The sequence below is a fragment of the Plectropomus leopardus genome, chromosome 17 (genome assembly GCF_026936395.1).
Source record: "Plectropomus leopardus strain MGB_pleo_1.0 chromosome 17, ASM2693639v1, whole genome shotgun sequence".
In the NCBI taxonomy this organism is placed as follows: Eukaryota; Metazoa; Chordata; class Actinopteri; order Perciformes; family Serranidae; genus Plectropomus; species Plectropomus leopardus.
The window spans coordinates 31,119,204-31,132,014 of record NC_142192.1 but is presented as its reverse complement, the minus strand read 5'-3'; the positions used below and the strand labels follow the sequence as shown (position 1 = coordinate 31,132,014).

The following is a 12,811-nucleotide window of genomic DNA, read 5'->3' as shown; positions in this document are numbered from 1 at the left end:
GTTGTGGTCTCAGTTTTGAAGCACTATCCCACCTGGAAATGCAGGGATTTCCTGTTGGGTTTTTTGTGTGTGTTTTTTTTTTAACATTTATCATGTCACTACCGCAGCTGGAAACACAGCGATTTTCTTGGTAAAATGCAACCGTTTCCTGTACCATTCTCTGGAAACACAGTGCTTTCTTGGTAAAAGAGGAGACTGAAAATGCAATGATTTCTCAGTGAGCAACAGGCTGCTTTGGCACTATCCTGACTGGAAATGCAGGGATTTATAAGTCAGTAACAAAAAACAAAAACAAAACACTTTTCATGCCTCTATCCTGGTTAGAAATTTAGCAATTTGGCTGGAAATGCAGGGATAAATAAATAAAATCATTTTTTGTGCCACTATCCTGGCTGGAAACACAGTGATGTCTCAATTAAAAACTAAACTAAACTAAAATAAAATAAAATAAATGCTGGAAATGCATTTTCACTACTTTTATATAAATATATATAGATAAAAAAATGTAAAGATGTAAAGTACAATTTAAAATATAAAGTGTAACACTAACTGCACACACTCTCACAGAGTGTGTTCAAGCCCGCAGACTTGTGATCAGACATGTTCAGACATGTTTTCGTTAAAACCCCAAAGACTGAGATGGCCCCAGAGTTGATGAAAGGTGATGATAAAATAAGCGGGAGATGAATGCAGTTCCAGAGGAAGCTGGTTTCCTCTTGTTGCCCTCGGTGTGTCCGTCCAGCCGTCTGTCTGCAGCTCTCTTTTTCAGTCTGTCAGCAGAGCTAAATACTCAGTGGGGTCACGTCCTGATCTTACGCAATATTTCTCACTTCCACTCTGTTCTGCTGTCTCTTACTTTATGAGATCCGTGCAGAGTGTGTAACGGTGGTGGTGCAATAGCGAGGGACGGTGGTAGAGGAAGTATTTAAAACCTTTATTTAAAACCTTTATTGTGTTTTTATCACAATGTGATAAATGACACAATAAAAGGTTCTTTAAAAGTCCTGCTTTCTAGATTTTAAGAATTAACAGCAAAGTGTGTTGAGGTAAAGTGAAAGCCAATGTTGTAATAAAAACACTGTCAAACACTATTTTTAACTTCTTCATACAGGGCAGTAGTTTAACCCTTTAAATCCGGAGTGACATTGTTTTTCTTGAGCTGCTTGTAGGCGCCTTTCAGAAAATATTTAAGCCATTTAACCTGTAAGAAATGTTTCACAAATCACAAGGAATAGTACATTAAAATATATATATTTTTTGAAAAGCTATGGAGAAAATGTCTCAGGGAAAAAGAAAAAAAGCCACGGGAAACCATATTTATAACAATCAAAATTACATATTTAAAATTATTTTACATAATTAGCATAATTATTATCATAATTTTTCAGCACTTTCTCCAGATCATTTCCTTGTTATTGTATTTTTTGTGTGTTTGTTTTGTTTTGCTTTGTTTTGTTTTGTTTTTCATTTTCTTGTACTTTTTACTTGCTCATTTTTGGGTCAGTTTTCTGTTTTTGTTTTTTTGTTTCGTTGCCTTCTTTACATGTTTTTGAAAGAAATCAAGCCAATTTGATAGGTTTCAAATGCTTCATCTAAATTAGTTTGATTAAAAAAATTACATTAATTATACTGATCACATGTTTGGGCTAAATATGTGCCAAACTGATGACAAGCAAAAAATAAAATCTACAGGATTTCCCTTTAGAAGTAAAAATAAAAGTTGCATAAAATCAAAATATCTACAAAAAGTACAAGTACCTCAAAATTGTACCCCTCTTTTAAAAATTAACTAAAAATAGATACTTTAAGTCATGAGATTTCTGATCATATCAGAGTAAAAGGATTATTAGTTTATTAGAACTTGGATCTTATTTTCGCATATTTTCACATCCTTCCTTGATGATAAAAAAAGCATTATGACCCTCTGTGTCCCACACTTCCTGCAGTGTGTCAAAGATCAATACATCATTCTCCTCTACATTTCGACACTTCTCTGGTGGCCGGCGTTTCTCTCTGACCCTGTTATGTCACGCTGGTGTTTTGAACTTATCGTCTTCCTCCTGACCTTCAGTAAAGACACGGAGGGACTGTACATCTGCGTTGTGTTGAAAAGGCTCGCAGGTGCTTCGTAACTCAACAGTACAGCAGCAGTGTATCATTAAACGGCCCTCAAGCCTCATCCTCTTTATGTTCGGAGGTTTCCAATTTACTGCAGGAGATATGGGGCCAAAGATTGTTACCAACACAAAACTGAATTTAACAGAAGTGAAATTATTTAGATTATACTTTACAGAAACACTGTTTCTCTCACAGAAGAGCTAAAAAAAGTTTTGTTTGCATGCACAAAATCCTCCACTTTATTCCACATGTACATTCTTAACTATTGTCCAATAGCATTTTCCAATTAAGGCATGTGGGATATGTCAGGATTATTTGGGTTTTAGGAGCTATTTCTATTTTTTACATAAAGGGCATTGAGTATGTACCTCAACTTTTTTTTTTCATTTGAAAATATCATGACAAAAACCTGGCATTGCAAGGGTCAAAATTCAGAAAATTATTGGTAAAAAAGTATTGGATATTTAGGATAAGGACTGATGTTGCTTAAGAATTAATTATGTTTAATATTGTTTTATAGGTTGATTTTGAAAAGCTCATTTTGTGTGCAGAGGTGTATGAGTATTTGACACTGCAAAAAATAAAAAATAATAATGTATAAAAATCCATTCTGCTGCTAAACATTGACATACCCTGGGCTGTTATATTAAAAAAAATCTACTGAGCATGTAATATATTGAAAATAATGCATTTTTTTCATCTTAAAACATAGTGGCATCGAGACAAAAACCTGGCATTTGAAGGATTCTGAAAATTCATGAATATTTCATATTTATGATTAGGACTCATATTGGTTAAAAATTAAGTCACTGAAAGCAGAGAATAATAATAGCATATGTTTTTTTAAAGCTTGATTTCCCCTCGTGTTCCTGTGCTGCCTGTCTGTCGTTTACCGTCCACACAGCTGTGCTGCATCAGCCTCGTTAGTCCTTCTCTGCTCCTCATCACCTTATTTCCTTCACCTGAGCCTCTCTGCCCTTTTTCTCCAGCTGAGCTTCATCCCCTCATCAGTTCACTTTGTATTTAACTTCTGCTTTTCAGTTTGGTTCTTGTTGGTTCTTTGATTTGAGCTCTTCAGTTTACTTTTTCCTCAATGCCTGAAACACAGAGTGATTTATTTGAGTTCTTGTTGCCTGCTGTCTTCTGCATTTACTTGACACCTCATAACACATGGCTGCACATAAACAGCAGTATTGTTTTATTTGAAATAACTGCAAAATTCAAAATCCTTTGTGCACAGAAACACAGATTTATCTTTGTGATAGTGTGCATGTTCGCTCAAAGTATTCAAAATAACAAGACATCAGACATCAGTCCTTTGAAAGGATTTATTGCCTCTTTCTCATTAAATTGGTCATAAATCAAAAGTGTTAGTCCAGTGATTTTACAGCCAGGGTGGAATGAGTGAGAAATGGGAGACATTTTTTTAATATATATATTTCAGCCAGCAATATGAGCAATGTAAACACAACACACATCAAGGTATCATATCAATCAGCCCTGTATCTTAATGCCAGTTTAACACAGTTCATGTGATTTCATCACAGCAAACCTGAAAAAAAAAGAACTATGCAAACAAAATGAATTCACAGTCGAGAAATGTTTGTGATAATTCACGTGTCAAAGTTGTGTAAACACCGTTTAAATTCACAGTCAGCCAAAAAAAACCTCTGCAGCAAAAAAATCTAACATTTCACTTGCTGCCATTAAGACATTCATCAGATGAAGTAAAACAATCATTTTGTTTTTCCCGCCTTCTGTCCTGAGACGGCTGTGTTCAGTTCTCCAACATTACTTTTTGTCAAATCCATAGATGTATAATAATAACTACATATGGGACCCCAAGAGGGCAGCTACTCACTCCAGTGAAACTGCTCACATGGTGCAAAAGCCAAAAGAAGTATCCAACTTCTAGCAGCTTTAAATCCACGGTATGCGGCCTAATCAGTATGCATGAGTTCACGCTCAGCTCACTTCACATTTTGATGAAATTACAGCCTTTTTAAATCTCTTTTGCTCCACTGAAGCAAAGTTTTGCAAAAACAAAACCTCCATGGATCAAAAATCCAGAATAGAAAGAGCCTTAATTGACCTTTTTTGCAGTTTGAGGTGTCCTGTCAACAGTTTTAAAGACATCTCTTACAATGTTGGTCAATGGGGAAAATGGCTTTTGGGCTGCAACAGATTTTTTTCATTGAAATACTGCGAGTGGCCACTGGGGAAAAATTGGAAGCCAGACTGAGCTGCTTCCCTTTAAACTGACATTGAACAACTTCTGCATCTGGAACTGTATTTACTTTCTGCACAGTTTATTAATATCTATGTTTCCATAAAACGTTCAGTATTTAGCACTGAAAGTCAGTTGGAGCTAAACTGCAGCTGCCTAAACATTTTGCCAGTAAAAAGTCTCATTTAAAAAACACGGAAATACGGTTAACTGATTGTATGTGCACTTGTGAAGCAGTCGCGGTGTGATTGTTACAGAAGAGGAGCATTTGAATGTAAATCTGGTGGACATAAATAGCCCACTACATATTTAATGCAAAAAGAGGAGCTGAGATTTTCTTTTTGCATGGTTATAGATATGAGTCTAGAGGAAAGTAACAGTTTTTTTTAAGCTGAGCAGGACTTTCTACTTCCTTCCTGCTTTTTTTTCTTTAAGTTAACTGGATTTTGGGAATGCAAATGTTAACTGGGAGAAGGCGAAAACTTGATTAGGTTGACGAAGGCCTCTAAATATTTAAGTACTTTTACTTGACTGCCAAAAGACAAACACACATTTTGCAAAATAGGTTTCATTCTTAGCTTTTTAAGTTCTTAAAAAAACACAGTAAAAGTATGTAAAATGTAAATTTGACAACAGCCCAGCTGGCGACCGACATCGTTAGACACTGACATACGGTCAAATTTAGGCTGTGATATCAGGGGCCCAAAATTCAATCAAATGTGATGTAGAATAGTGATGACAGATGCCACTGGTATTTTGTTGGTTTTGAGTTGTGTTGTTTAGTAACCAACGTCGTCCAAACATCTCATGCCGATGTTATCTTGACAAATAATGGCCACATTTAGACGTAAAATTACGGATACCAAAACCCAACATCTGCCATAATGTTAACATCCATACAACCTGCAATTATAATATTGCTAATTATTTTTAAATATCGTCAACCTGATTTTCATTCCAACCGAAATTTAACATGTCCGATTTCTGATATCATATCGACGTCCGGTCGCAGCTGGGAATTAATACATGTCTGGATTTGGCTGCTGATTTCAGCGATACAAACACAATAAGCCGCCCAGTAGTGAACACAGTATGATTTTTCAGTGTAAACATAATTTATAGATTTAATACAGGAATGTTAATGTGCCCCGTATATTTCTATGAACATATCTTAATTTTTTTGTGTGTGTGTGTGTGTCATTCCCACTTTAAGTGAGCTCAGTGATTCTGTGAACACACAATACTGTACATTAGTTCCTGGTTCCTGTGGCGATAAATACCAGCAGAAGGCATGATAAAGGTGAATTAAGCATCTGCACTCATTAGATATCTTCACAATTTAACCCTAAAAAACCTGAGCAGATTGGCTTTTTTTAAAAAAATGGGAAAAAGGAAATTAGCAACACAATAAATGGCTTCAAAATGAACAACTTAATAAAAATTACAAAGTTTTCTGCAAAGGAAAAATTCTTTACATATTTCTGCAAGATGCTTTTAAATATATGAATGTTCCTATTTTTTTTTAAATAATAATATTCTAATAATTTTCTTCTTTTCACTTTTTTTTCAGTTTGCAGGACATTTCTTGCCAAGATGACTATTGCCTTTATATATTTATATATATATAATTTAATTTATTTCTGTAACACACTTTTAAATATATAATTATAAGAATTAAAAATATAATTTCAGAAATGTGTGCATATTTTTTTAATAATTATATTCTAATAATTTTCACGCAATTTTCTTTTCACCTTTTACTTTTTCTTTTTTCAATTTGCAGGACATTTCTTGTTAAGTTGCTCATTGCCTTTTTTTCCCATGTTTTTAAAAGGAATAAAAACCAAATGTCTCAGGTTTAAATGCTTGTAAAAGGCATCTGAACACAGCACAACAAAGCTGATGTCCATCCCAAAGGGTTAATTTTTCCATAAAGCAAAGCTAATCTAAACATTTTGCATCTTACATGATATCATTATGTAATGAATCCAAACTTTAGACTTATAGCTGATGTTTCAAATACAGAAATTGTTTGTTGTGTGGAAAATGTCGTTCTGCTCCTCAGTTCACAGTGTGAGGACGAGACGAGTCTTTTAATTCCACGTTCAGGCTAAAAATCCTACTTTTCTTTGTGAAAAACTCTAATCGGTCTCAACCTGTTCTTTCTTTAGGATTTGTACTGAAATAAATTAGAAACACTTTTGCTGTAAATGCAAAATCATTTCAGGACATATATGAAAAAGCCGATAATAATAAGGCTGATGCACAAAAAAAAAGATTTAAGTGCCAATTTTAGAGCAATAAAGAAACTGTCTGACTGAGTAAACTTCACAGCAGGTTACAGAAAGCTCAGGAGCCTTTTGTTGAGTTGCAGCTCTGTGCAGCGCCTGCGGGGGGAGCCGTCGCAGTGACAAAAACATTCCAGATCAGAGATAAAGCTCTGCTCAGAGAGCCATCTGCCGGGGAGGCGACGCAGACACGGAAAAGGAAAACACCTGCTACTCAGGACGTCACACATAGCCCTTGAATATACTTGGAAATGGCTCATATCATGTGATGGCTTAGACAGATTAATGCTTCATTTCCTGTCAAGAATATTTGAAAGATTCTCTCTGAATGAAGTGTTTCTACAGCTCTGTGGAGTTTCACGTCTCGGCTTTGGGATCAGTGTGTGGGAGTTACTGTGGGTGTGATGCACAGGAAGCTACAGACACAGATGCAGGTGAGATGGAGGCCGACGGGACGGCCGACGACTCAAAACTGGATCCAGTTTCCGGCGTTCTGTGGTCGAGATGGAGGAGGAACAGAGCTGGAAAACACACAAACTGGTGTTACTTTTTTTCTGTTTTCTGATGATATATTTTACAAAAATAACATACTTTACTTTAGACAAATGAATAATGTGCCATTTTAAACTCACATTATAACCTATACTAAGCACAAAATGTGAACATTTTTCCTAAAACATTATATGGCCAAAAGTAAATGGACAGTCATTTCTGCATACATTTTGCTGCTCACAAACTATGACACACTTTAACCCTTCACTGTCAGATCTTCCATTATTTAACAATCAATTCCCCTTACTTATTTTATTATTTTTTATCTATATGATCACCATTTTATCTGTAAAGCCCAGAACAGATCAAAGCTTTGCAACAAAACCACTTCAGAACATTTCAGAGAAAAGTTGCAGCAGAATGAAGCTAAGAACTAACTAAGAATCCCGACCCCCATCAGATCCCTTAAGATGAACTCGGCCTCATCACCCAGCGTCACGCTTGGACCTCATTAATGCTCCTCTGGATAAATTGGAACAAATCTGCGCAGCCACGTTGCAACACGGTGTACAAAGGCTTCTGGGAGTCACATGTGGGCGTCCACGTACTTTTAGCAGACATGTATATTAAAAGAAATGAAGTCGTTTACCTTGCAGGAGCGGAGAAGTCTCCCCAAAGATCTGAACTAGCGTTTGACTGAACCACCGTGTTAGAGTTACTACTGTCCAGCTCCAGCAGGCAGCCTGTCGGAGACACAGAGACACAGAGAGACAGACTCATTAAACGGCGCTTAAAAAACTGACACACATTTCATTTTCTGCAGCCTGGAGCTCTTAAATATAAGACTCATTTAACAAGCAACTAATTAATAAAGAATATAGGTCATTGCTGTAGGTTAAAGCTGCAAAGAGATTCTTAATGCAAAAATTAAGTCGGGTCCCCGCGCACTGCAAAGATGTTAAGATGCTCTATTTGCTCAAATTAAACGAGCATGTTGATGACAGAAACTGATTTACATTTACAATTTGTGCCATCTACCTGTTGCCATGTCTCCCGTCTGGGGGACGATGTTGTGATTGGACGAGCCTGATGAGGGGGGAGGGGCTATCTTGCCTCCAGGTGGCGGTGGGAGGAGTCCAAACCCACCTGAGCCTTGTGGGCGGGGTTTGTCCCTCTTTTTACCTTGCTAAACACAGAGAAGAAAAATGACGTCTGAGATGTTCGCGAAGGAATCTAGGGATGTTTATGCTTTTACCTGCCAGTTTGTTTTCATAACATTTAGCTTATTTATTTGACTTCACTCGAAAATATGTGGAAAAAGACAGTGAGCCACTTAACAAGAGACGTCCCACAAATTTTAAGAAGTACAATGTAACAATAAAAAGAGCTGATTAGTTATTTGTCCAGAAAAATGTCCATAAAACTATGTTCATAATTATTATAATTATACATTTAAAATAAAAATAATTAATTAGAATTATTAAAATTTTGTGTTTTATTTTTGATTTATAAAGTCCTTTCTAAAAAGCCAGTTACATAAATGTGTAATTTCTGATTTATTCTGACTACTTTCAGGGTAACTGAACTACTTTCTACACCCGCCAACAGATGAATTTTATTTAAAAACACTTTGAAAATGTTATAAAAGCTGGACATTTTTAAGTTCTTACCCCTATGTTGAGTGTGATGGTCTGTCCCTCTTTGAAGCCCAAGTCCAGTTTTGGTCCTGAATCACCGAGCTGGGCGCTTTTACTGAGTTCATTTTCCTGTTTCACCCATCTGCAGAGACACACATATATACAAACCATCAGCGCAGATCCAGAAATAAACGACGCATCTCAGCAGCTTCCAGGAAAAAATACAGCATGCAGCTTTCCTCAAAATGCTGCCTCTGTATATCTCAGAGGCAGCATTTTGGTTTGGCATGAGCTGGGGAAATGCAAGACAGGCTTACGATCTCATCTAAAGATAGCATGCATTATGACGTCCAGTCCTGGGTTTACTGCTGTAAATCAGTGATACTCAACTTACGGCCAGTGGACCAAATGTGGCCTCTCAGTCATTTTCTAATTCACAATAAAAAAATGACAAATAAACACTGGGAATTATTTTTGTACTTTTAGGATACATAAGGTGCCAGAGTGGATAAAACAGCATCAAAATAGAGCTTATTAACCACAAAAAATGCCTGTGGAGGATCCCCCGCACCCCCGACAGAGGTCCTAGTTTAGCCCCTAATGTCCCAAAATCCTAGAAACATCCTAAAATCCTAGAAGTTTCCTAAAATCCTGGAAACATAAAAAAAAACCTAGAAATGTCCTTAAATCCTTTGAACGTCCTGAAATCTGAGAATTGTCCTACAATTCCAGAAACATCCTAAAATCCTGGAAATGTCCTAAATTCTTTGAAACGTGTACGGGGCTGCTCTGACTGGCCTCCTGTCATTTAATTAAAAAGTGTCCCCGAAGCAAGTTGAGTATCCCTGCTGTAAATGTACTTCTCCATGTGTTAAAAGTGTGACAGTGATGTCATTGCATTAATTTTACGTAGAAAAATGAATCACTATTTCACGCTGAAACCACGCGGTCACTGCTTACTTGAAATGGTCCTGCAGAGCCACATTGAAATCAAAAGCGTCCCCTCGGTCCCCGAAACCAACTCCTATGAAAGCACTGCGACCTGCAGACAGGACATGATGTTGAGGTTTTCAGATTCACAGTTTTAGAGGGGATTTAGGGCATTTTGGGGTAAAAAAGGCAAGTTTTACAGTGCACATCCTCACCGTTGTCATCTTGTATCCGCAGAACAAAGTATCGGCTGGAGTCGCTGACCGTCTCCACCGCAACACCGGGATACTCCTTAATTGGTGCCTGGGCAAACAGCTCCCCTGCAGGATACAAGTATTTAAACCTTTGAACCTTGAAGTTATTTCTGTCATAAAAACATGAGGAAAAAGGCAATGAGCAACTACATAAGAAATGTTCCACAAATTGCAAAATAAAAAAAGGAGATTCAGTAAATTATTTTTCAAAGGCTATAGGGAAAATGCCAAAGGAAAAATCATGAATTTAAATATTTAAAATCATTTTCACAAAATTATAGAATTTTTGAGCACTTTTTTTTGCTAATTTCCAGGTATTTGTCTGTCATCCAGGTATTTTGTCTTGTACTTTTTATTAATCATTATTATTATTATTATTATTAATAACATTTTAAGCATTTTTTTTACAGCTCATTCCCTTGTTTTATTATTATTAGCCTATTTTGTACTCATTTAATTATTTACAAAGGGTAATTTTCTTGTTTTGTTTTTTTTTTTTTAAATAAATTTCTTTCTCATACTTGGTTCATTTCCTCTTTCGTTGCTCATTGCCTCCCTCTCAAGTTTTTGGAGAAACATAAAAAGAAATCAAACCAGTTTCCAGGGTTCAGAGGGTTAATCAGTCTCTGGGGGTTACAGTATATTTGAGACATATAAACATTAGGCGATGCTGTAATGTCAGTGGATGTCACGATGAAGCAACACCTGAGACTTTGTCCTCCAGTTTGACGAACGCCACCTTTCCCTTCGCTGTGATCCTCATTCGACCAGACCAGTCTGGAGAGTCCAGCTTCCAGTCAGCTGCCCTGCAGACGAACAGGAGGTCAGGCTGAAATTACACTCGTCAAAGTGTCAAAAATAACAGAACATTGATGTATTGTTTCAAAAAGAACATGTTTTTTTTCCCAAAACTAATTTTTAGAGGCTTGAAGAACTGAAAGTATCCGGTGGTGAAGTGTAAAAGAAGAGTTGCTACATGTTTTTATTTATTTATTTAAATCTCATTCATCCCTTTAATCATCGTGTGTCCCTTCAGATTTATCACAGATACTAATTTTACTATATATACAGTGTTGAAATGTAACTAAATACATGTACTCAAGCATTGCACTTAAGCATAAATTTGAAGTACTTGTACTTTACCTAAGTCTTTCCTTTTCGTTCTGCTTTATACTTTTATTCAACTACATTACAAAGGGAAATACTGAATTGTTCACTGCACTACATTTATCTGATCGATTAAGTTACTGGTTACAAAATAATTATTTGCATAACAAAACACAAGAGGACTTGATAAAATATAGTGTTTTGTGGAAAATTCATCTACCCAACAGCTTATACAAGTCCAGCTTGAAGCATTAGTCAAATAATCAATTAGACGATTGACAGAAAATTATTTGTCAGTTATTTTTGATAATGTTTAAGTCATCTTCTTTTTTCCTCTTTTACATTTTTTTCCGTTTTTGTGCAGAAAAGAAGAAATGTTGAAATAAGAATTAAGTAAAACTATAAAATGAAATAAAGACATAAATGAAAATATAAAATAAAATATGTGCAAAAGTAAAAATATAAAATGAAAATATATGCATTAAGCTACAATTCCAGTATGTAAAACTTTAAAATATGGAAAATATGTACACTATGATGAGTATGTAAAGTGTGTAAAAGTCTATAATTGCTAAAAAAAAATAAAAAAAAAAATAAAAAAAATTATATACTAGGGGTTTAGTTTTGTTTTTTATGCTGCAATTTACACAACAATACAAAGGCCTACAAAAGTTAATAGATTAAGACACAAAGTTTTAATTTATAATGAAAACCTCCTTTAAAAAAATCTCTTCAGACACCTGAAACCCTGTAAAGGTTTTTTTCCTCTGTCTAATCTAACAGTGTCACTGTGTAAAGAGGACATCCAAGCTGTCACAGAAACGACTCAACTGTCCTGGCAAACCGCCCGCATCGACCCGGCATGATGACAAATCCCCGCCGTCACATCTGACAGCTCACCGGCTCCAACGACCGAGAACCAGACAACGACCCAGAGCGTTACCGCGCTCACAGCAGCGGACTTTCACCCTCGTAACAAACACACCGCGCAAAAAAGATCCGTATTCGTGACTGCAAAAAAGCGTGTTATACGGCAGCGAGCGGCGAAAGTGAAATGCCCCCACCGAGCGACACCAAACGCCGTAAACGCATGTTTAACGGCGCCGTTAAACCACCGGCGGCTGTTCGTTTTACCTGTACGCGCGGTTTGAAGCTCGCGGCGGGATGCGATAAACGTTGACATCGGGCTTCACGCACAGGATCGACTCGTACTCGCCCTCGGCCGCCATCTTGATTCAACTGTTATTGATGTGGGAGTCGCGGTTGTGACTCATTTATTCGTGTGTGTGTGTGTGTGTGTGTGTGTGTGTGTGTGTGTGTGTGTGTTTGTGTGTGTGTCGTGCAGGACCCGTTGAATGAAGCTCACTCGGTAACCCAAATACATCAGAAATGTTGCTTTAGGGACTGTTCGTTATTTATGAGAGGGAAGGGGGAGCTGCAAATAAGGGGAGGCAAGTCATATTTTTTTAAGCACAGGGTAGGAATTTATATGTTTTATTTTGTGCAAAGGGAGAGACATACGACTATTTTACCATGTTGTTGTTTTCATTTTATTTATTTATTTATTTATTTGTTAATTTCATTTTTTAAGCTCACTGTAGGTTTTTTAATTAAAATGTTTTAATTAAAATGTTTAAAATGTTCGTTGGTTTCAAATATTTTCTTATTGTATTAAATACGAAACATATAAAATGTAATATTTCTGTAAATTTCTTTTTCGATTTCACAATGGAATGAATGTGTATTTTGCTGAAAATA

The 12,811-nt window shown here is 36.3% G+C and overlaps 1 protein-coding gene across 1 annotated transcript; it reads right to left on the bottom strand.

The window, feature by feature from the left end:
* Positions 1-3,431: 3,431 nt before the first annotated feature.
* Positions 3,432-12,479, bottom strand: necap1 (NECAP endocytosis associated 1). Its single transcript, XM_088090542.1, has 8 exons — positions 12,188-12,479; positions 10,652-10,752; positions 9,908-10,012; positions 9,723-9,804; positions 8,796-8,904; positions 8,164-8,311; positions 7,775-7,868; positions 3,432-7,154 (listed from the first exon to the last, which is right to left on the bottom strand). The coding sequence occupies exons 1-8, from the start codon at positions 12,280-12,282 to the stop codon at positions 7,100-7,102; spliced, it is 789 nt and encodes a 262-aa protein (XP_087946668.1). The 5' UTR covers positions 12,283-12,479; the 3' UTR covers positions 3,432-7,099.
* Between the last annotated feature and the right edge of the window lie 332 nt (positions 12,480-12,811).

Bases quoted from the DNA above. Each gene is read 5' to 3' on its own strand.
- necap1 (XM_088090542.1), bottom strand. From the start codon at position 12,282: ATGGCGGCCGAGGGCGAGTACGAGTCGATCCTGTGCGTGAAGCCCGAT. The intron at 9,805-9,907 runs GTGAGGATGTGC...TCCTGTCTGCAG, and splicing joins GCGGATACAAGATGACAACG to GTCGCAGTGCTTTCATAGGA. The intron at 7,155-7,774 runs GTAAACGACTTC...TGTGTTTTCCAG, and splicing joins GACTTCTCCGCTCCTGCAAG to CTCTGTTCCTCCTCCATCTC.